This window comes from Vitis vinifera, chromosome 14 (genome assembly GCF_030704535.1).
Source record: "Vitis vinifera cultivar Pinot Noir 40024 chromosome 14, ASM3070453v1".
Taxonomy (NCBI): domain Eukaryota; kingdom Viridiplantae; phylum Streptophyta; class Magnoliopsida; order Vitales; family Vitaceae; genus Vitis; species Vitis vinifera.
In genome coordinates, this window is record NC_081818.1 from 24333412 (window position 1) to 24357785 (window position 24374).

At 35.3% G+C, this 24374-nt stretch overlaps 2 protein-coding genes across 4 annotated transcripts in view; one reads left to right on the forward strand and one right to left on the reverse strand.

Annotated features, from left to right (window-relative positions):
* Nucleotides 1–9894, forward strand: part of LOC100244593 (transportin MOS14) — a 72645-nt gene extending 62751 nt beyond the window's left edge. For 2 of the 3 annotated variants that reach the window (XM_010662334.3, XM_002276561.5), the window contains exons 18-24: nt 4169–4356; nt 4483–4575; nt 5884–6071; nt 6258–6369; nt 7255–7412; nt 8381–8497; nt 9293–9894. In XM_010662334.3, the coding sequence (XP_010660636.1) occupies nt 4169–4356; nt 4483–4575; nt 5884–6071; nt 6258–6369; nt 7255–7412; nt 8381–8497; nt 9293–9517 (1081 nt within the window). In that variant the 3' untranslated portion in view covers nt 9518–9894. The remainder of the gene's footprint in view (nt 1–4168; nt 4357–4482; nt 4576–5883; nt 6072–6257; nt 6370–7254; nt 7413–8380; nt 8498–9292) is intronic. The other variant, XM_010662335.3, reaches the window with a different exon arrangement.
* A 618-nt stretch (nt 9895–10512) lies between these two features.
* Nucleotides 10513–23168, reverse strand: LOC100263518 (acetyl-coenzyme A synthetase, chloroplastic/glyoxysomal). The gene is made up of 19 exons (XM_002278482.5): nt 22970–23168; nt 22279–22867; nt 22035–22178; nt 21785–21940; nt 21546–21668; nt 21273–21441; nt 19402–19484; nt 19082–19183; nt 18916–19004; nt 18728–18818; nt 17793–17906; nt 17370–17446; nt 17209–17287; nt 16969–17037; nt 16699–16874; nt 16429–16485; nt 16165–16255; nt 15959–16057; nt 10513–11084 (listed from the first exon to the last, which is right to left on the reverse strand). The coding sequence occupies exons 2-19, from the start codon at nt 22681–22683 to the stop codon at nt 10899–10901; spliced, it is 2310 nt and encodes a 769-aa protein (XP_002278518.2). The 5' UTR covers nt 22684–22867; nt 22970–23168; the 3' UTR covers nt 10513–10898.
* Nucleotides 23169–24374: the final 1206 nt, after the last annotated feature.

The following is a 24374-nucleotide window of genomic DNA, read 5'->3' on the forward strand; positions in this document are numbered from 1 at the left end:
TTGTGGTTCCACCCAAAGGGAGACCTAAATAAGAAGTGGCCCAATTTACAATGATGTAGCCTATATGTAGCTTATCTGTTGAGATAATCAAGGATGACAATAATGTTGGAAAGATTACTTTTAAGTGGATTTCCCTTAAGCTTAGAAACCCTCGAAGGACTAATAAAATAAAATTAACATTGTAATTACCTTTTGTTTTAGTTCTACAAAAGTAGATAGTGTGATTTTTGAATTGCATGAGAGACACTTTGATATGCCTTCTATCTGCTTGACAACTTTCTAGCAGGTCTTTATTCTTTACTTTGATCATTAATTTACTGCCACGGTAATAAAATGAAAAAGGAGATAGTGGATCTCCCCATCTAATTCCCTTTTGAGGTTTTAACCCATCCTTTGGTGTAGCCAATGTCAAGACTACAAAAGCTAATTGAAGATAAACAACCCCTAATCCATGATCTCTATGATTCCATTTATAGAAAATAATGTATTTGAATAATGCATAATCTAGTATTAATAGCATCAAGGATTGAAAAAAACGCAAAGAGATTTTTTATGGTCGGGTTTTAGGGAAGGTAAAGGATCACTTGGTCAATTAGGATCTAGTGTGTAGGTCTAAGGAGTTTTGTGGTTTAGGGTTTGAGAAACTTGCTTTGAGGAATTAAACTTTATTAGGGAAGTGGCTTTGGAGGTATCCTAAGGAAAGTTTTGTCATTTGGCATCAAGTTATTTTGAGTATCTATGGGACAAATCCTAATGGATTGGATGCTAATAATTTAGTCGGATGGTCACATCGTTACCCTTGGAAAGCCATTACACTTAGATTTTGGTTTTTTTTTTACACACTTGCTTTGTGGTGGGTGATGAGATAAAAATTCGTTTTTGTGAAGATCTATGGTGGGGGGATCAACCTTTGTGTTATCAATTCCCAAGACTTTTCAAAGTTGTCACAACTAGAAACCTTTCATTTTCAGTTATTTTGGGTAGTGATGCTCCTTGGAATTTTTTTTTTTTTTTTTTCTGTTGTAATCTAATTGACTTGGAGATTAAGGATTTTGAAAGACTAATGACTTCTCTTTCTCGTGTACATTTGTGTCCATCTGTTTCAGATGCGAAAGCTTAGTCACCTTCTTCTTTAGGAGTATTCTCAGTAAAATCTTTCTTCTTAAGCCTTAACCAATTTATTGGATTCATTTCCTTTCCATTCAACTAATTTTTTTGGAAATCAAGAGTCCCCTTTAAGGTCATAAATTTTGCTTGGTTAGTGGCACTTAAGAAGGTAAATAACAATGACATGCTACAATTGAGAAGACCTTTGAAAACCCTTAGTCTTGATTGGTGCATCCTATGTATGGGTAGTGGAGAGACGATTGATAATCTTTTCTTATATTGCCAGTTTACTTTAGGGTAATGACATAGACTATTCTCACAGGTTGGGATGGAGTGGGTTCAACCAAGGAGTATTTGCAATATGATGGTTATTTCCTTTATGTGTTTTGGGAACTATATTAGAGACAAGACTCTTTGGAAGATTGCTTCTCTCACTTTGATGTGGATTGCGTGGAGATAGGAATGTTAGGATTTTTTAGAATACTTACAAAACGCTTGAGATCATATGGGACTTGATTCATTTCTTTGTTTCTTTTTAGGCCTATTGTATTGATGTTTTCAAACCTTTCCCCTCAAGTGTCATTCAGTTTAGTTGGCTTTTAGTATGAACACCTTAGGGTTGAGCTTACTTGGTGAGGAGTCGAGTTGAACTTTTGAGTTATATTGTTGTGTAGTCTTTTTATTCTTTCTGTACGATCTCCCTATAAAGCGGAGGTTTTCATGGGTGTTTTGATCAGATTTGTATTTCATGGAGAGGATTTCTCATCCTTCTTATATTTTATTATCTTTAGTTAATACATCTTTTATTTTTGATAATAATAATGCATAATCTAGAAAATTGTAATTAACTTGATTTTAAGTTTTTTAAGATTCAATTTTGAAAACAAAGAGTTGTAGTAAATTTTGTCTTTTGAAGGTGTATTTTGGTGTCTAATTTTGTTTTTTGAAAGTGCGAAGAAGTGGATTCAATTGTTAAAGGATTTTTTTATTCAAACATTCTTTTATTTGTCCAGATTTTGTATAGAAGTGGGATGCTCATCTATGTATGATTTTATGGATTGGGTGGGGTCACACTAGAGTATTTCCCTTTTATTTCTTTTGTTTCTTGCCCTTTGGCAATCTTTGTACACTTCCCAGGCTTATTAAAAAAAGATAGCTCATTTTTTGTTTACCTTTTTTTTTTTTTGTATTGTTAGTTTTTTTTTATTCATATACTTTCTCTTATTTCCTATGAAAAAAAATAAACCGCACCTCTTGAAGGTCCAAAGATGCTCTTCTGAGATAAGACATAGATATGTAGACAACTTATTGGATAATTGTTTAACTTGCCTACCATTGGGTTGGCCAATCTAGGAATTGAAGTGAAAAAGTAACTCAAGTAGGAATTTGAGACTTGATCCATTAGTCCCTACCTTAGTCAAAATTTTATCAAGTCAGCATTCTTTTTTTTTTTTTTTTTTTTTTGATAGGAAACGACAAAGGCATATATTAATATAAGGGAAAGTACAAGAGAAGGATGAGGAATCCTCCCCCCCAAGAAAACATAACTACAATGAAACAAGTACGAGAAAATACAAAGTAGATACAGACAACTACGAGTTAGGCCAACCCAATGGAATTGCACGCCGCTAACCAATCAAGGTGAATCACATTAAGGGGAATCCCCTTAAAAACCTTAGAACAAGAAACCCAAAGAGAAGCAAGGAAATGAATCATGTCCCAAAGGTTCTCTGAATTCCTTGATTTATCCTCAAAAATCCTTGCATTTCTTTCCCGCCACACCACCCATAATATAGCAATGCACGCAGCTTGCCATAATACAATCCCTCTCTTAGAAGATCCAAAACCATTAAAATTGATAGATATCCTTGCATCTCTGAAACTCTTTTTACAGGTCTAACTCCACTCAGAAACTTGTTGAGACCTCTAATTGCCTTTGTTGTTATGACAGAAGGTACCTTGGGGATATATTTTTCATTCCATCATTTCCACTTCCCATGATCCAATAATACATGCACACTTATTGTTGGTTCAACTGACTGCATGGTTCAAGCATATCATTCATCAACAAATGCCCAAACAATAAGTGGGAGAACATAACCAAAAGCAGAAAGTAGAAAAACAAAAAGGAGGGGGGGAAGCAAAACAAAAATTATCACTCAATGTCTGGAAGTCATTTTCAGACATTTTTCTATATTTTTGTCGTTAAGTAATCTGATGTGGGTTGATTTATGTTCTTTATATGCTTCAGGATGGTTTCATTTGGCATCTTTACACACTACATTCTTGTCATATATAATTTCTCTTAGCGCTAAATCAGTAAGGTCCTTATGAAAACATCACATAGTTTAATTTAGAATTTCCTTTTTGATTTTATATAGGAAAAAAGAAAATATGTCAAAACCCCCTAACAGAAAGGGGGGCACACCCTAGGTATGCAGGGGTATACAAGGCAACAAGTGAAAAGAAAACCAGATTACATAGCCAAAAAATAGGTAAGTTAAAACCTACTATTGACAATTTAGACTATCGATGAAAATCCCAAAATGTATAATTTTTCATCTCCAACCAGGCTATAGACATTCCAAGAAGGATTTAATACTGATCTCCTTCAATAAAAATAACTTTGTTAATTGAAAATCCAGTTGTTACACTATCTTGCTTCTAATTTTTGTATTTGTTTTTAAAAATCAATGTCAAAATTTGTATAAATGTAGACTGTCAATATTTCCATTGATATTGTAGGAAAATAATGTTTTTCTTTTCAAGTTTCCTTCATTTGTGATTTATTTTTCTTCTTAACTGAACCAGAGTTCTTCCAAGTATATTATTGTAGGAAGGAGGTGGTACCATAGATTTAACTCCCAGCCCATGGTTGTTTTGAACTACCTTTAACTGAATTGCTCTATTACCTCTTCTGCGATCTTTGATTGAGAGAATGTGATGGGTATTTATTGAAGAATACAAGATACACCAGAAGGGTTGTCTTAATATTGTAGTTGACTTCCTTGTAACGGATATATTAATTGAACTACTTCAATGACCAATTTTTCAATTTCAGGATGGGAACTGTATTCAGTCATCTTGCTGGGCCATTATCAATCGGTCCTTCTCCAGATGATCCTATTCTTGTGTTGCTGAGTGTTTTTTGGCCTGTTCTGGAGAAACTTTTTAGGTCTGAACACATGGAGAATGGTAGTCTATCTGCAGCAGCCTGTCGGGCTCTTTCACAAGCAGTTCAGTCCTCAGGTATTGGTGCCTCTATTAAATTACTTATCTTTTAAATATTGTGGATTGGATACAAATTTCCTCTACAGAGTGGAGTTTTCTCATTCTTGTGCTTTTATATGATTATTGAATATGTTTCATTTGCAGGCCAGCATTTTGTGACTCTATTACCTGAAGTGCTAGATTGCCTCTCAAAAAATTTTGTATTATTCCAAAGTCATGAATGCTATATCAGAACAGGTAAGGTTCTACTTTTTTGTTGCAATGGGGAGAAAATTTATTTTCCATTTGTTTTGCAAACCGAGATTGGGATGGGGAAGTTGGGTTGGGGTTTGTGGTAGAAGTGAGAAGTTGGCACATGCTCAATTCTATCCAAGTTGAGTCTTACATAGAACTGCATTCAGGAACAAGGATGTTTTGGCCTTTTAAGTTCTAGAAGTGGAACTAGTTATATCAACGATGATGTTGGAAATGTCCGAAAAGAGTCCTAAAGAACCAATGATAAGCATAAGTTCTATTACTGAAGTGTATTCTTGAAATTTCATATTTTGTGGGCCCTGGGTATAGTAATTGTCCATGGGACTTCTGTTGATGGGTAACTCAAGTTCTGTTGAAGGATCTTGCCATCTTGATGTATGGCTTGAATTATGGTTAGGTGAAGTAAAAATTTCTAATCTTAAAGTTGTCTGATGATGACAGGGTGATGAAGCAGCCTTCCCATGTACATGCTTCAATTCAACAAAGGATAGTATATAGAAATTTCTGGCTGTGTTTGAAGGTCTTAAATGATTGTGTAATGTAACCTAGTTTCCTAAGTATTCTAATTGTGATGACCTAGTGTCCTGTTGAAGGGTTCTACACTGTTGTGATCATTGTTTCCCTATCTTTATAATCTAAAACTTTGCTTCCAGGATCATAAGTTCACCATTCTTAACATCCCAAAATATAGATATTATGCTGTCAAATATCCCAATAACTCATTCTTTTTCCCTTAAAAAAGAAAAAAGAAAAAAAGAAAAAGAAAAGAAAGAATAAAAATAAAACCCTCAGTCTTTGGAATTTCGGCAATATATTGATTTCAAATCCTTATTCTATCCCTAGTCCTATTTCCTCTGTTCCACCTTTATAAACTCCAAATCTGTAAGCTGTCCTAAATGTTAGCCCACTGTTTTTTGTTTTAATCATAGGTATTTCTGTTTGACAATTTAGTTGTGTCCTTCATTAAGATTTAAGCAAATATGCTAACACTTGCCTTTATTAATTAATAACCATTGAAGATAGCACATAATAAGAAATTAAAGCAATGGGAAACTCACTTTATGGGGAAAAAATAGTTGTTAAAACTGCAAGAAATATAGAAAGTGGGCATAAAAGAAAGAGATATGGATCCCATACCTGCCTTCGTGGCTTTTATACGACATAGGTTGCACAGCTTATGAAAAATATTAGCTATTGTTCTGTGAATTCTTTGATTGATGCAATTACCATATGTGGCTTATTTATTTCTCTATTTTTTTTTTATTTGGGAACATCATGAATTACTTTCAGCTTCTGTTGTCCTTGAAGAATTTGGTCATAAAGAGGAATATGGGCCTTTATTTATCAGCGCTTTTGAAAGATTTACATATGCAGCATCAGTAATGGCTCTCAATTCTTCATACATATGTGACCAAGAGCCTGATTTGGTGGAAGCCTACACTAATTTCACATCTACTTTTGTTCGTGGCTCCCCCAAGGTTTGTTTACTTCTCATTTCATTTTGGATTTCTTTCCATTTTTGTGCACCCCATTTTATTTTTTATCCATTTAGAATCTGAATGACAAAAGAAAATCATTTTCAGAATTCTCTAAATATTTCGTTGTGATTTACCTGCTATGGGAAATACATTGGATGACTTATCTTGCTATTTGATGTATCTAAGGAGGTACTGGCTGCATCTGGTTCCCTTCTTGAAGTTTCCTTCCAAAAGGCAGCTATATGCTGCACGGCCATGCATCGTGGAGCAGCACTAGCTGCAATGTCATATATGTCCTGTAAGCATAGTATATTGGCAGCTCACACTTTTCTTGAAAATTTTCACATATAGATGAGAGTGATAAATCTGTTGTATTATTCCAAGTATCAATTGTTTGCTTTCTCAGTATGAAACTTGTTCTCTCATTTTAGCCCCTTTTCAGGCCATACTCTTCTGTTGAAGCATGAAATTTTTATTCTCTTATAACTATTATATCCATGTTCTGTTTCTGTTTCTTGCATCCAATGCCAAGTGTTGACTTATTTTCAAGGGTCATATATTGCATGCTGAGGTTTTGGAACTTGATACCTATAAGACCTTTTTTTTAGCTGAAATTAATATGTTGATGCTTAAGTACCCTTTAGTTTAATCTATTGATTTACTCTGGGTGTAACACTGAACTTCCAAAAAAAAAATGAAATACGGAGGTGTTATCAAACTCGCTGAATGGTGGGTTCCACCCCCCTGTATGTTTACCATGTCCATCATTATGTAGTTTGTCAACCACCAAATTTCCAACTTCATAGATGCCTAGATTATAAATTCAGTCATGGCTTTGTTATTTAAACTTCTAATGGTATCCTCAATATGTATGTGTTTCAAGTCACTCTAGGTTCTAGCAATCACTGGACCCATGTTGTCTGGTGTAATTATCACATCAGTGAGTTGAAAAGCATACTCTCCAACTGAAGTCTCTTGTAGTGTTCAAACAAAAGTCAATCATGGTAAAGCTAGCTACTGCATTGGGATTTTTTTCCACATTCTTTCTTAGGATCATGCTGTTAGCTTCTTGCTTATTTCTCTTGTTTATCTGCCCCCCCCCCTCCTCTGACTGTTTCTGGTTTAATTTGTTAATATTTAGGAGAGACATATTGATTCTTTGACTTGTTCTTGAGGTTTTTAGGTTTCTTGGAGGTTGGCCTGATCTCTCTGTTGGAATCTATGACTTGTATCCCTGAAGGATCATTCAGTGCTGTGGCGATTCAGGTCATATCCCATAGTGGTGAGGGACTTGTATCAAATGTTGTATATGCTTTACTTGGTGTTTCAGCAATGTCAAGGGTAAGCCGAATGTCCTTACATCTCAACTGAGTAAAATTTGGAAAAAAGGCTCTAGCTTTCAATATAAGCACTCAAATATTACATATTCAATTAGTATATTTCAGGCTTTGGCATCTAACTCAGCCAACTTTTAGGACATGAACATGGACATAGGATATTGGACTTAGCAAGGTTCCAAACATTGCATATTTTGGATTTTACTCTTTGAAACAATAACGAACAATGAAATTAAACAGAGAATTGTTGTGGTTTGGGATAGGAGTTCTCATGATTTCTATCTTCAAGTGAAATATTTTTCTCTTTGGCTCCAACAGCTATTTTTCCCTTTAATTTATTTATTTATTTATCAGATGAAAACTCCAGCATGAACAATAACTCTGTTAGTAAAATTCTAGGTTTAGAATTCTGGAGTCACCAATGCCTTTTACTTTCAGCCTTCTTAATGTATGGTCTGTTTTTAATCTTTTACTAATCAATAATCTAAATTTTCATTTCAAAATTTTCCCCATGGGACAATTTTAATTTCCTGATGCATCCCTAACTTTTATCTGAAGACAAATTATAGATGAGGTAGAAACTATGTACTGATCTCTTTTATTAATTTGTTTGACTACTGTGAGAAGATGTAACTCTAAAAGGTCCAAATAAAAAAAAAAAATGAATTCATTCAGAAGGTGTTTGAAATTTGAACAAGCTCGTTGTGCTTTTTCAACTGTAATAAAATTTATGGAGATCAACAACTTTCTACACTAGTCAGGTGATAGGATAATCCTAGTTTACTACTGGAGAGTATGCTATTTTGTGTGGCCAAATTGACCTATTTATATCAAAATGGGCTGCTTGGTATCTGGGATATCAGTAAGCCTGAGATGATAATTGTGTTTTTTCCATTCACTTGTCATTTCATTGTTATACATCCTTGTATAGAATCCAGCTAAGAGATTATTGTTGGTCCCTCTTCTTGACAGGTACACAAATCTGCAACAATCTTGCAACAGTTGGCTGCAGTTTGCAGTTTAAGTGAAGGAACAACATGCAAGGCTATTCTTTGTTGGGAATCTTTGCATGAATGGCTGCGCTTAGCGGTCAGTCTCTCTCTCTCTCTCTCTCTCTCACACACACACACACACACATATTTGAAACCATTATCTGGCAAGTAGATTTATTCAAAAGGGAAAGGATAAAGTATGGAATGTGGCTCCACTTTGCTTAATTTGGTGTTTATGGAAGGAACAAAAAAAGTACTTCATGGAACAAAGAAGGTATCTTCATGATCTAGAGTGATCAGACTTACAACCCAAAAACCTGCTCTCATGAAATTTCTATTTGGATGGACTAGGTAGATCTGGTGGGAATGGGAGTGTCTTTAATAGATTTTATTGATATGCTGGGCTGTTCATAAGGTGTGAGTCCTTTTTTGTTTTTTTTTTCCTTAATTTACCTTATTCTTTTTGGTTGTGTGTGTGTTTGTTGGTTTGTTGGCTCCTTTATGTATACTTCCATATGATTAGGCTATGTTAAGAACAGAGTAAATGGATCTGGGTATGTTCCATTTTTGGACTACCTAAATTTTAAAAAGACAGGATAGGTTGGGGCATTATTCAGGTTAATCCCCCTGTTTGTATGGTCTAGATGTCTTTGAGGCTTTTAGTCAAAAATAAAACATGCATTCTTGCTGCTGGTGCAGCAGTGTTCCATCAATTAATCCGTACCCAGCAATGATTCTGCCAATTCCATATGCCAACCTTATTTTTACTTTTAGATGATTCCTGTCCATAGATATATCATATTCCCTTGCCATGTTTTTGATATTCCTTTCTTCTTTTCCCTTTTTCAAGTTAGATTAAGAATTCATTTGACTACTTTTGAGTTGCTGTCAGGTGCAAGCTTTACCAGCTGAGTATCTAAAGCAGGGAGAAGCAGAGGTGTTAGTGCCAGTTTGGTTGAAAGCCCTTGGTGGTGCAGCCTTGGACTATCTTGAGAGCAAGAGATGTGATGGAGGAAAAGATAATCGTGGGCATATGCAGGGGAAGGGGGGACAAATTCTGAAGCGACTAGTCCGAGAATTTGCTGATAGTCACAGAAATGTTCCAAATCTGACTTGATTCGTCATTATCAGTACTGCTGATCCAAGGTACTATTGTTGATCCAGCCAACAGCATGTGAGCTACCGAGGTTCACCGTCCTGCTGCTTCAGCACCTGTAACATGCCCTGTAAATTGGGAGCTTGTTTTCAAGCTTCATCCATCGCTGGGGTTCTACATATTAGAGCGATGCTTCACATAATTTATAATTATTCTTCTACAATCCAATATTTGTACAGTATAATGTCCCAATTTTGTCAAACCTCCAAAGAACCTTTTTTTTTTTTTTTCGCCCTCATTTTGTTGTATGCAGGGAGTGACAAGCTGACGAAAATTTGCCTAAAAAAAAAATTACAAGAAATCAATGATATCTTCTCTTTTCTGCTATTCTCACTAAATGGAAAGTATTGGTTCTGTTCTTCTCAGCCAGGTTTGAGATTGACGTGTCTTTCCATGTGGCATTAGCTATCTTATCTGCTTTGGATAAATCAACTTAATAAATTAATATGATTTAATAATTTAATTTAAGTCGTCATAAACGTTGAATATGAACTTAACAATAGATAGGCTTTAAGTGATGAAATATCAACCAATAGGCTGAAAGAGAAGAATCCTGCTGAACTTGGATCCATAGCACATATTCCTCAAATCAGCATTAGTCCTTGATGGTAACCCAATTCCTCTTATACCGTGTGTTGATGATGTCAAGTAACAGACTATGTCATTAATCAGTTCTGAGGAATGTAGCTTTATTGAGTTGCTTTGTTTCTCAATTAAAATCTTTTGAGTCCTTTTATGTATGCTACCACCACTTTCAGATCTAATTTAGGAAATTCAAAGGCGGAACACTTGAAAAAGATCGACTCAATTCCATCTGAAAAACACCAAATAGACACTCTGAAACAAACACTCGATCAATAATGAAGCACCAAATCTATACATACATAGAGATAAAACTAACACCCTATGAAACAAACACTGAAAAACAGTTGAGCATCATCGTGAGCTAGAACAAATGATAGCCGAACAAATGATTTGATTTATTCCACATTGAAATTGTACTTGGTATCCCCATTCCGATATATATATATATATATTTGTATAGGCGCCTCATTTCCATTATTTCCACAGCAAAATCTAGTTTCAACAGTCTCTGAGATCATAAATAACATTTTGATAGTGAAGTGCACATACTACGCCGTTTGGGGAAAGAAATCCTGCTTGCATAATTTTCTTGACAACGAGAGTAGTAATCAAGATTGAGAAGCAGCTAAAAAATGTAAGGCAAAAGATATTAAGTGATTCTCTCGTCCACTTTCCAAGCTCACCAATTTTGCTGACAGCCTGAGACCGAACTTGTTCTTCCACTGGTTGATTTGCTGCACTTTAGAAGTTTGAAGATTTATGAATCAGCAAGTTTAATAAGCTCATCAACCACATTCGGATCTGCTAGTGTACTTGTGTCACCAAGTTCATTTAACTGCCTGGAAGCAATCTTCCTCAGAATCCTCCTCATTATCTTTCCACTCCTTGTTTTTGGAAGGCCAGGGGCCCAATGGATTCTGTCAGGTGCAGCAAATGCTCCTATCTGAAATGTGAACCAGTTCTAAAGCTTCAGAGTAGATAAAGGATGAATTCATGCATTTGCATGTAACAATTTATAGAAAACATCATATAGTTGCACTGTCAATGGACAGGGTGCTTAATCATAAGGGTCCTGAGACAAGCCTCGGATCAACAAACCTAGGCCACAGCTGGATGGGCTTTAGCTAGGGTAAAGCTCATTCCACTTTTTTTTTTTCCTTTTTTTTGGTGTTTTCATTATCATATATCCAATCTAGATAAACCACTCATCTCTCTTTTTCAAACATTTTGGGCATACAATTTAAGCTGTGTAACAGCATATCTTTCAGACTGATGCAGTCCAACAAATGCAAGTCTAGCATGATAATGATGGAGAGAAGCCAGATGCAGTGGTCAAAATTAAAGGAGATTTTCTGTCAAAATATTACTAGATGAGAGAACATCAAGTTTTAATTAGCAATAATGCGATTAAGCCACAATGTGTTCTGTAGTGAAATTTTGTGTGTGGGACTCATGTAGGGTCCTCCATCAGAAGGTAGGATTCAGGATATGTGCAATATCCCTTGAAATAGGGGGAGAGTTGATCATAAAATCCAGGAAGGCATCCACTTCATAGGTTTTCTGATTGATACATTCAATACTTGCAGGGGATATATATTCACCAATAAACTGAACTATTAACATCTACTAAGGTATTTATGATACAATAGTCTTAGAACTAATTATGATGGATAAATTACAAAAACCATTATAATAACACCTCTACTGAGGTTCACTGACAACTAATGGAAATGCCCCTTCCATCAACCACCATTAAAAATTAGGATGGAAGTTGCTAGCATTAACATTATAGTGAATCCTAAAATCACCTTTGAAATTAGTTAATATATGCTGATGTCACCTCCCTCTCCTAATGTAACAAATTGCCTCCCAAAATCCTAACAAAACAAACCAGTTATATCAAAGGTTATCAAGTCAGACCTTTCATCATCACCACTCTATCCTTCCATGGGCATAAAGTAGAATATCTACATCGCTGCAGTGGGTTTATGATGGTGAAGAAAACCCTAGTCCTACAGAAACCCCTAATCCTCATTCCCCTTCTGCACTTCCGGAATCCAAAATCTTTCTGCTCTTTGATGTCACAATATTGAACCAGATGCCATGTACAACCAAAATAACCACCTTTGCCTCCCATCTTTTTCTCTTGTGCACCATCATCAGCAGCAACCAGTACCCCAATCACGATGTAACTAGCATCCTTCATGTGACCATTTTTTCTTATCATCATATGTTCTTTCCACAACAATAGAGTCAATAGAGTCCAACAGCCTCCACATTGCACACCACTGGGTTTTTTTACTGTGCAGGACCTCCATTTATGACATCAAAAAACATCAGCACTATGGCTTTCATGGCATGAACACCATCATTGTTTTGTTTTTGTTTTTAAATTTTTTTCTTTTAAGTTGAGAGCTAAAATTTATAATTTAGTGATGAAGAGCTTTGAAGTGGAAGCAACAAGGGGACATTTAGTCTTAAGCAACTCTAGCAAGGTGGAGGAAACCATTTGGAGTTTGACTGAAATCTTAGATGAGTTCAACATGATTGAGGATATTTTGGTTATGTGAAAAATAGCATTAACATTGTTAAAGAAACCAGTCTATGAACAAAAATAAAATAAAAAATCAGTACAGAAACAAATATTAAGAAAGGAGGTAAATGACAAATCAAAAAACCTAAGGAATGTTTGCTATTGTCAGGATCCTTAAAGGAGATTGTTAGCCCTTCCATAAATTAATGTTATCCATAATGAGTTAGGAATTGAGTTATGGGATTGAAAGCTATAGGCTTTAGGCATATTTTAGCCAATTCTATTGAGTGTTAAACAATCTGAGCCAAGTCCTGAGCCATAAAAATATTTGAGATGCTATGCCAAACCTCATAATCATCATACACCCAAGAGGGGTCAAGAAAAAAACCTAGCTAACATAATAATAGCATATTAGGACCCTAATTTTCCTTTTAGATCTCAAACCTTCTGAATGATGGAATTAAAAAATAAAATAACCAAATAAAAACAACTTAAGGAAACCAATAGTGGAAGTGGAGGATAGATTGGGTTGGAACGAAACCAAGGGTGACAATTTCTCTATCAATTCTTTCTAAGCTTCCTAGCCTAGGCAAGAACCGTGCCTTTTCTTGCAAGTACAGTTTGGAACCATGGGTTCCAACGAATGTGAGTTTCTTTGTTTAGGAAGCTGTTTGGGGGGAGGGGATGGAGTATTCAGACCAGATGTTACAAGTGTAAAAGGTAAGAAGAGTCGACTGATCACATGCTCCTTCATTGTCCCAAAGCAAGAATCCTATGGCAACTGGTTTTTTCTAGTTTGGAGTGGTATGGGTGATGATGCCCTTTTGAGTAAGAGGAACTCTTTTGAGTTGATAAGGTTCTTTTGTGGGGAAAAGGTGGAAGAAAGCTAGGAGGATGACTCCTTTATGCCTGTTTAGGACATTATGGAAGGTAAGAAATAGGAGGTCCTTTGAAGATGCAAAACAATCAAATCAAGCAATGAAATCCTCCTTTATGTGTATCTTTTTGGATTGGGCTAGAGCAAACATGGATGCTATGCCTATGAGCATGATAGATTTCGTAGATTGGTTGAATTTAAAGTAAGGAGAGGGAGGTTGTTTTTTTTTATTCTCTCTTCCTTTTGCTTCATTAATTTGCTGAACTTAAAGTAAGGAGAGGGAGATTGTTTTTTGTTGTTCTCTTTTCCTTTTACTTCATCGATTTGCCTAAAATAATAATAAAAATAATAATAACTTTAGGAAAATGCATACTATTAGAATATAGATTATAGAAAGTTTCTTTTAAAAGCATATGAACTTTTTATGATAAGATAGTTCTCACAAACAATGCTTCCCAGATTCTTGTAAGGAAAATCAACTACTACTAACTTCAACTCTAAGCAACCAAATTTGCAAAATTACCAAAATAATTTTGATCAGGTCAACTCAGGATTTTTTTGTTCCCTTGTCTTCCATTTCATAAATAAATCTTTAGGGGCTTATCCCTATAAATTCCCCTAATCCTGAAGAATCTCAACCTTAAGTTTGTATGATTTACAAAGTTCTATTGGAATTCCAAGGAATCCTTCCCAAAATCACTTTTCTTCCCTGTAATCCATTCTTCTTAGGAGTTGGTAAAGTAAGAACTCCAAAGAACTTGAGCTTCATTGAAAACGGTCTTCAGCAAGGATTCCATCAAACTATCTTCTCAATTTTGTATACTCCATTATATTTTGGGTAGGCTGGTAAATCTGTTAAGATCACATAAGAAATCAAATGAACAGAACTTCATCATATATCATGCCATGTGAGGGAATCTCGTTCGGTAAATCTTCCGGCAATAAGTTAGAAACATTAACAAGGATGCTCTTTACTTCTGCCAGATGTTCCTAGTTCTTTCCTCTCGATTAACCCACACTTAAGAGTCGATAATTGTTCTCTTTCAAATTCACATATGGCCTTTTAATTATTTCTTCTCTAGTTGCATAGATGGGGGACAGTCATTCATCGGACATAGAACTTTCTTTATGCCCATTGTGCATAAGAGTGGAAGTATTTTCATAGGTCAAACAAGCAAAAGTTAACTATCTTTTAAGGCATCACACAATATTGATTCCCCAAAGTCCTCACAAATAACAGGATAACTAAACAAGGAAGACTAATTGGAGCAGACTTATCATTGTGTGTTACTTGGTGGGGATTTGAATGATTCTTTGTTACCAGGATAAGAGCTTCTCAATGAGCTCCTGTGACAATGGGCTTAAACTAGTAGCCCAATCAATAACCATTAAATTGGTACCTCCAATAACCATAGAGCATGGTCTCCCTTGACAAAAAATGAAAGTATGGAAGATATTATTAGGTCAACAATCCTCCTCTTCTGTTGCCTTTTGGCATAGCCAGCAATGTTCTACTTAAGCTACATTAGTAGGGTATAGTATGCAATCACGTTAGCAAAATAGACAAGGCTAATAGATAACAGATCCTGGGTGCATAGCCACCTTTTTACTATGCTATACAAAGGTTAAGAAACCACTAAACATTATAAACTATAGACTTCATTCTTTACCATAACATGGTCCAATGGGGGATTGTTCAAGCTGATGGTTTGAGCCTACTACTTTAATTGGTTGTTTCTCTTTATACCTTTCAACTGGCTTCACTGTATCATCAGTCTGGTTGTTATGTCTTGTCATGACCTCATACTATAATAGTAGCAGAATTTGCCACCGAACACACTTGAAGTAGCACCTTGAATACTAGAAATAATTTTGGAACTCATGGTTTTGTAAATTGTTTTGTTCCCCAAATGCATGCACCTTCAAGGCAAAACTTTGGCTTTAAGACTAAAATTAATGTAGGACAACTTTAAAATGGTTAACTACAATTATATAATAACAGAATTGGCTTCAATTTTTTAAGCATTCAAGAGGGAAGGAGAAATTAGGGATATTGCAGGGGTAAAAGAAAGTAATTCAAGAATAAGAAAGAGAAAAACCTTAAAGTCTAAGGCCTTTCCCTTGGACTTGTTCCATGTTTCTTATTGATTTCTATCATAAAACACATTTACAATTTTATGTGTAATCGTGGGACTACTGAAGATACAGGATACACCCTGAAGCATAGATTCTTTCATCTTGCTTATATATCGTATTGTTGCATTTTGAAGCATCAAAATTTCCACCATACAGATGGCATCATATGGTATGAAGTTATCAATCTCCTCTTTCAAAAAGCCAACTACATAGTTTGTCTGAAAATTAAAAGCTTGTTTCCGTATTAGAAGCATTTAGGGTAGTTACAAACCTGGCTTCGCACAGTCATGATAAGGCTTTTCCGAAGTTCTTCACTGTAAGGAACACCCTCTACTAGAGTAACAAATGCATATATGCCCTGCCCTTTTACCTAACAATCAACAAGAAGTGAAAGATAAATTAGATAATTGAGACGAAGTGTGTACAGGGCATCTGTTACAGACATTTTAATTGTGACATTGACAAATGAAAAGTTACCTCATGCTCAACACCAACTACAGCAGCTTCAGCACATTTCGGATGCGAGACAAGTGCAGATTCCACCTCTGCTGTGCCAATTCGATGTCCACTGCATGTATTAATATAATGTTAAACAAATCCAATTTTTTTTTAAAAAAAATGACTTTTAATATCAGAAAACTAAGAAACCTACAACTTCATGATTCAATGGGCACATATCCTTCACATTAAATTTGTTAAAAACGCATTTCTCACATAAACAATGTTTGAAATCCCACATACCTGACATTGATGACATCATCTACTCTTCCAGTCAGCCAGTAATATCCATCCTTGTCCCTAAAACAAAGATTTGACCAACACAAGAAAAACAATCACTCATTTAGCATTTAAGGCATCATTTCTTAGGAGGAAACATAACTCACAAGTTAGAGATACCACCAAGCTTAAAAACTAACAAATTTAAAATCAAAAGAGTAATTCAGGAAGTTAAAAGGCAATTGTTCAGCAGACAGATATAGAATGACAAATGTGATCCTAATCATAATTTACCTGCTGCAGCCATCACCACTAAAGTAATAGCCAGGAAATGCCTTGAAGTAGGTTGTTTCATATCTATCATGATCACCATAAAGAGTTCTGAATGCCCCAGGCCATGAGCTTTTCACACACAGATACCCATTACACTCACCTTCAATCTCAATGCCCTTCTCATCCACTATAACAGGCTGCATTTACACCAAAGAGGAAGATGGATAATAATAATATCAAAAAAATGAACACCAATGAAGATATTGAAGATGAGTCGAGTGAAGCAAATACCTGAACACCAAAGAAAGGAAAAGTAGCAGAACCTGGTTTCTGGGGCCAGGCACCTGGTAAAGGAGTAATCTGAAAGGCAACAAACATCCACCATGAATAACAGATTTACAAATTTTAAAAACATAAATAAAACAAAATTGGCATAAATGTTCCTATTGAACAAATATCTTGACCTAGAAAATATAAATTAAATGACTGAGATCATGGTAGAAGAAAAATAAAGGATGGAAATAAAACAACCATGAAGCCACCCGTCTCTGTTTGCCACCAAGTGTCAGATATAGGACACCTTGAGTCTCCAACAACATTGAAAAACCACCTGTAAGGTAGAGGAATCTATTAAGTACACCATTGAATTTGAAAACAAAGATTTTTATACAATGTAAAATAGAGCTAAGTACCTCCATGCGCTTGGATTGATCGGCTCGCCTACACTTCCAAGAACCCGTAAAGATTTGCGTGAATAACGAGTGACATACTGCATCATCAACAATAACTGATATAAGCAGCTAAAAATGCCTTTTCGTGAATAATTTACTCAGATGGTAAATTATAAAAACAATGCAAGAGCCACCTTATAATAGGATAAACATAACAGGGGTGCAAGGAAAAAGAACATGAGAAACACCGTCGTAAAGGTACCGAGAAACGGCATGGCTACAAAGAAACCATGGACCTAGAGACAGCTAACAAGCAAAATAGGATTTCTGTAACTAACTCCAAATGGTTGGGTAAGGCATTATTGAGTTGTGAACTTGACTAGCTAATCTGCATGAATGATTTCAACCACAATTTTCCATATAAGGTCTAGAGATATATCTTGCCTCATCACCATCACGCATGAGGGAGCGCACCAAAGTGGGGGCAGTATAGAATATCGTCACCTTGTATTTGTCTACAATGTCCCAACAACGTCCAGAATCTGGATAATTTGGAGCCTGCAAGTTATACATGATATATAGCTGTATCATTAGACATCCAAGTAGATTGAAATAAAATGTACTTGGAATACAGGCAACTACGATAACTTATCACCTACTTATACTTGAGAATTCATGCAGGTACAGAACAACATTGCAGTGTGCTGATGCCTTCTACTTTATACCCCATAACTTGCTAAAATCTCTAGAAATATTTAGAAATAAAATAAATGAATCATAAAGAAGCTTCCAAGGAATTATCTCTTTTTCATTGTATAATTCCATATAGAAATTCTCTTTTCCTCAAAAAATTGGGGGTGGAAAGCAGGGAATTCTGAGGTGTTGGGACGTCAACATGACATCATAAAACACACCAATCCCTTGGCCATCTCAGGGTGCCAGTTTCAACATCTGGCCTTGTTCTTTAGTAGTCACATCTTCCAGATACCAACTATCTTCAACTGAGCTACCATATAAATTTCTGCTTCTTCAGTAGATTACATTAAAATTTAGTCTTAAGTGATATCATTTAGTCCTCATAAATTATGACAAAATAAAATGGATATGGAATGATTACCAGAAGATTAAAGAATTTAATACTTTCGTAGACATGCTAAGTTCACAATTATTATATCAAATTATATCCTTTACATCTAAGCTTTTATACATGCATTCAGATATCAACTTTGATCCTTTCCAAGGTTTCCAAATCCTAGAATTGAATTTTTTTTTTGGTTGATCTTAATGCACTTGTAACGATGTATCATGTTCGATTCATTATTTGTTACTCAATGGAAATTTGAGTGATCAAACTATTTCACAAGTGCTATATTCATTACCCCTTCAAAAACAATAACAGTCGCCCCATTAAGCATAGGTCCAAAAGTAACATAGCTGTGTCCTGTAATCCAACCACAGTCAGCTGTACACCTAAAATCAGGGAAAAGATATGTTAGCTCATGATAAATTATTGATCTGATTCCCATTAATAAAGCTCTAAAAGAATATATTAAATTTTCGATAATACCAGTATACATCAGACGGCTTGTAGTCAAATGCATATTTGAATGTTGTCGCAGTATATATCATATATCCTCCAGTTGTGTGCAGAACACCCTTTTAAAAATTTATATTAGACCATAAAAAAGAACTATAGATGGAAAATTTTCATCTGATCTAATGATATCAGATACCTTGGGCTTTCCCGTGCTCCCACTTGTATAGAGCAGAAAAAGTGGATCTTCTGCATCAACCCACTCCACATCACAAGTAGTTGGATATTTAGGAACAACATCCTGGAAGACAGTTGTTAATCATCAATTCCTCAAAATACTATTGCTCTTTATTAACGGCACTTCCTTCAATTCAAGATTATCAATTGCCATTTCTATACTTGTGGCTACACAGTGATATTAGTAATGCCAAAATATGGTCATATCATGAACATTACAAATAGAAGAGTTTTGTCTTCCACAATAACATACAGCCTATAGTAGGTGATTTTTCTACTAACCTGCCACCAAATGTCTCTTCCTTCCTGCCATTTAGTAGTTTCCCTCTTCATCGCAGATTGATTTTCATAGGTTAAGCATGCATCTGCTCAGAAAACAGACGATCAGGAAATCAAAACAAAAGAACACAAAATTCTAGGGGGAGAGAAGAGAGGGAAGGGTCCTTGATTCTAGGAGAAAGAAAAAGGCAAAAGAAAAACATCAATGTTCGGTATAAATTTTACATGGATTCGTGTATTATAATCATTGATTGTAATGAGGACTGCAACATGGGAAAATTAGGCAGGTTGAAAGCTAACCCAAGGCCATAACTAAGGCCTGATTGATCTGGTTTATGTCAACTATATCCAATGTCTAATCTTTGGTGCTCTACACAAGTTCACATCAATTCAGCTCACACTTAGATATTTATAAACCCTGTTGTAGAAAAAACTCAGTATTCCATATTTTTTTCCATATCAAAATGTGGCAACGTCCACTTATCAAACACATTAAAAAAAATTTCAAATTGGAAAATATCAGAAGGTGAATGAAAACTACTAATTCAAGAAAAGAAGCGGAACCACTATGCCTACAATGCCTTAACCCAGTTTTTCCCCTGAAGGGTACATACAGTATATGTATTTTAAAAAAGACCATCTGCTTATGAAATAGAAGTTCCATCTTACAGATGCTACACAACAATAACTCACAATTACCACTGATCATATTTTTTTGTATATAAATAAAGACTCATATTAAAATAAAAAGAGCTATCAGAAAAGCAGCCCAAGGTATACAAGAAAACAAACCTCCCTCCACCACCAAGGCTCAAACAAAAGAATACAAAATAAGAACCTCAAAAAGCACCCAACCATTAAAAAAAACCTACTAAAGTCAGTGGACAATCATCTAAAAACAACTTAGACTTAAACCATAGAAAGGAAACAAAATCCCTTTTCAGCTTTTGGATAGAAAAAACCTCGCTATCAAATGCAATGTTGTTCCTTTTTCTTGATAAATAAAAGAGATAAAATTGTATTGAAAAGAGCCGCCAAAACAGCGACTCAAAAAAATGCAATGTTGTTCTTTGCCTTCCAAACTGTCCAAAACAAGCACAAAGGACTTCCTTGCCAACCTTCTTGCGCTTTTTGCCCTCAAAAGAACCATGCCAACCTAGCAGAGTATCTCTAACTGACAAAGAAAGCACCCAAGACACCCCAAAAAGTACAAAAATTAGCTCCCATAAAACCCTTGTCGTTTCATAATGGAGCAACAAATGATCTATTGATTCATGTCCACGGCACAAGAAACACCAATTTGACCAACCTCGTCTTTGAACTTGATCCAAAGTTAGAACTTTACCCCACACTGTCTCTCACACAAAAAAAAAAAACTAACTTTGGGCTGAACCCAAGAAATCCAAATGCAGCTCATTGGAAAAGACCCACTCAAGTCTGGTTCTAAAATATTGTAAAATAACTTAACTGTAAATTTACCACTCTTTATCACGGACCAAATCAATGTATCTTCCTCCAAAAAAGTACCCTCCACTCATTACCCACCACAAAGGAATTCTAGATCTCACAAGATCTCAATCCTTTCTTATCACTTTCCACAACCCAACCCCATACCCCTCTTTACCTCCTAAGTTGCCCACCCCTCTCTTGCTTTCTCATGCTTGGCATGGATAACCTGATTCCAAAAGGCCCCTCTCTCATTCCCATAATTACCATTGATCATATTATGGGGCATAAAATTTTACGTCTATCACATGAGACAGGATTTTACTGCAAAGGTGTATAGGCAAGTCAGTTTTAGGCATGAGGGCGAGCAAAGGCACTACTGGAGACTAATATTTGTCAGCCATAAGAAATTAACTTGATTTTCTTACCTACAGAGATCCCATTTTTGGCTGACTCAACAAGGGCAGCGTCAACTATGTCTTTGAGGGAAATAACCTTAGGACCTCTTTTAACAGCATTTGAAGTTATCACGACTTTTGGTTTGCAATCTACGATTCTCTGAGCAAGAGACTCTGAGGAAAATCCTGCAAATACTACCTGAAATAATAGAGCAAATAAAAGCCATTTATTCGCAAAACACTTCCAAAAAAGGCATTGCCCACTTACAAAGAAAAGTAAGACAGAGCAAAGTTGTGGCATACCGAGTGTACAGCACCAATGCGAGCACATGCAAGCATTGCGATTGGGAGTTCCATTAACATGGGTAAATAGATCACTACAGCATCACCCTTTCTAACACCCATATCTTTCAAGTAATTTGCAAGCTGTCACAAGATACACATACAAAATCCAGATCTCACACCACATAACCAAACATCGATGTAAATTTTCATTTATCGCTTTAATTCCCGAAAATTTGGTTGGAGGAAACCATCTTTACCTGACACACTTTGTCCAGTAGCTGGGCATACGTTAAAGAAGCATCAAAACCAGGCTCATTTCCTTCCCAGTAGATTGCAACTTTGCCACCATTTCCACTTTCAATGTTTCGATCCAAGCAGTTGTAGCAAATGTTGGTTCTTCCTCCCTTGAACCACTGCTCACAGAATCCAATTCCCCCCACATTACATACTATAAGAACAAAAACTAAAAAAATAAAATAAATTGAATTAACTTGAAAATTAGAGTACCTCAATCTTGATATTTCCATTCCTGACGTCAAGATTCTCAGAGCAGACTGGCTGGCTCCATTTCTCTTTCCAGTAGAAATCGGAAGCAATGTCGGACCAAAATCCAGCTGGATCCTCAACTGACCTTTTGTACATCTCCTCATACTGATGATCATCCCCCCAAAAAAAATCAAAATTAAATAAAACAAAAACATAGTAAAAATGAAATTGAAAAAAAAAAAAAAAAGTTGGGATTTTGGAAGACCTTTTCGGGAGAGGAGACGAGAGCTTGTGAGGAGAAGTCACGACTGGGAAAGACGAGATCATGCGCCTCGGAAGCGAGCGCTTCGCCCAGTATGACAGCGTTCAACTGCGACACCTTGCCAGCGCCGGAAGGCTTAACCGACATTGAATCCACGTGGCGGAGGTGATTCGAGGTCTTGAGAATCTTCCGCTGCGGCGATGAAGATGCCGGAGACGTCGCCATGGTCACACGACTGCCACGGCCACGGCCACCACCACCACGACGTGTCCGGCGAAAGCAATCAAAAGAGAAAAAAGCCCTGGGGCCGGGAGTTGACGAGGAATTTGTAGGGAACAGCGACGGCCCGTGACACCCACCGGGATTGACAATCCCCACAAAATTATAGGACCCAACCACCATCCCCATTTTCCTTTTTTAAAATAATTACGAATAATAGATTTACCAACGGACCCGAATCATTTTTCCTTTTTTCTCTCTCTCTCCCTCTTTCGATTTTTTAATTAATTAATTAATTTTCGGAAAATCGGATATTTTTTTCCCACCCTGGCGTCTAGGGCTCAGCGCCGTACTCCGACGCTGGAATCGGATCCTGGTCCATATAAAAATTCAAAGACAGATAAGGATGGTTGAATATTACAAACTTGTAGACGACGAAATGATAAACATATAAAGATGAAGGCGGCCTTTTTACTTGGGAGTTTGGAAGCTTTGACCAATCACCGCGAATGAGGACTCCAGATCCCTCCCCGACCCGGCCGGCCACCATCAAATTTGATATTCCCTTTTAGATATAGAATTGTCTGACCACACCCGATCAGAGTTGAAGATGATTAATTAATTATTAATAATAAGGTGCATTTTTTTGGACTTTCTCCATATTGGTATGCCAACGGCTAGGTGGCCTTGTCTTTGATATCGGACAACATTTGTGCTTTCACTCATCGCCTGAAAGGATACAAGTCAACGGGGATAGGATAAATAAGGATTAAAATATGGTACTTGAATTTATGAAATTGATAATAATATGTCTAATTTGAAAATATATTTTATAAAATAAATTATGATATATGATTTGTTTTTAATGTTTTTATTCTTTATATTTAATTATAGTATAATTGATATATATATAAATAAATAAATAAAAACTTCTTTAAGAAAATTATAATGATGATCTTATATTTTTTTGTAATCAATTAAATGAAATTTAAAATAAAATAATTATGATTTATTTATTTATTAAAATATTTTTTAATATTAAAACTATAGTCTATTTGATATGATAAAGTTAAATCATTTTTGTACTTTAATTGAGTTGATCAAATAGAAAAAAGGAGTCTGATTAAAGCATGTTTTGAACGAATTGATGAAGCAAAAAGGCAAGAGGAGGGTGAAAATATCATAAATATCATGAAATTATTGAAAATATAAAATGCTTTGACCATGATCAAGAAAAAAACAAGAGGATAAAAATATAAGAGGAAATATTGAGAAATTCTAAAAAATATAGGGAAATATAGAGAAATTTTTAAAAATATTGGAGATATATTTACCGATATTTCTATATAAGGTATAATAATCCTAAGTTAAAACGTGGGATATGTATTTTCATGTATCATAAATATATTTTTTATTAAATTTTTTATTTTTTATATTATTTATTTTATAAAATAATATTAATATATATATTATTTAATATATATATATATATATATATATATATATATATATATATATATTATTTTCTACATTTCTGAAATATATTGTCTTTAGGGTCCACACCCACCATTATTTTTATTATTTGTTTGTTGGATGAAATACAATTAAAAAAGAAAAGTGGTTATTTGGTTGTTAAATACAAAAGGACATGTCACCTAACGAAATAAAAAATAAAAATATAATAATAAAAGTGTTGATACAACTTAGCATTTTTCTGTTATGTTATTTGTTCAGGTGCCACCTCGATAGCTACATGTGACACGCTGTGAATAGGGAACACACGTCAGCAGAGTGGTAAAAAGGTAAAAATAAAATAATATAAAACCGTTGTAAATAAAAGGTGAATGTCCCCACTTAAAACCCCGTTATTAAATTCCATC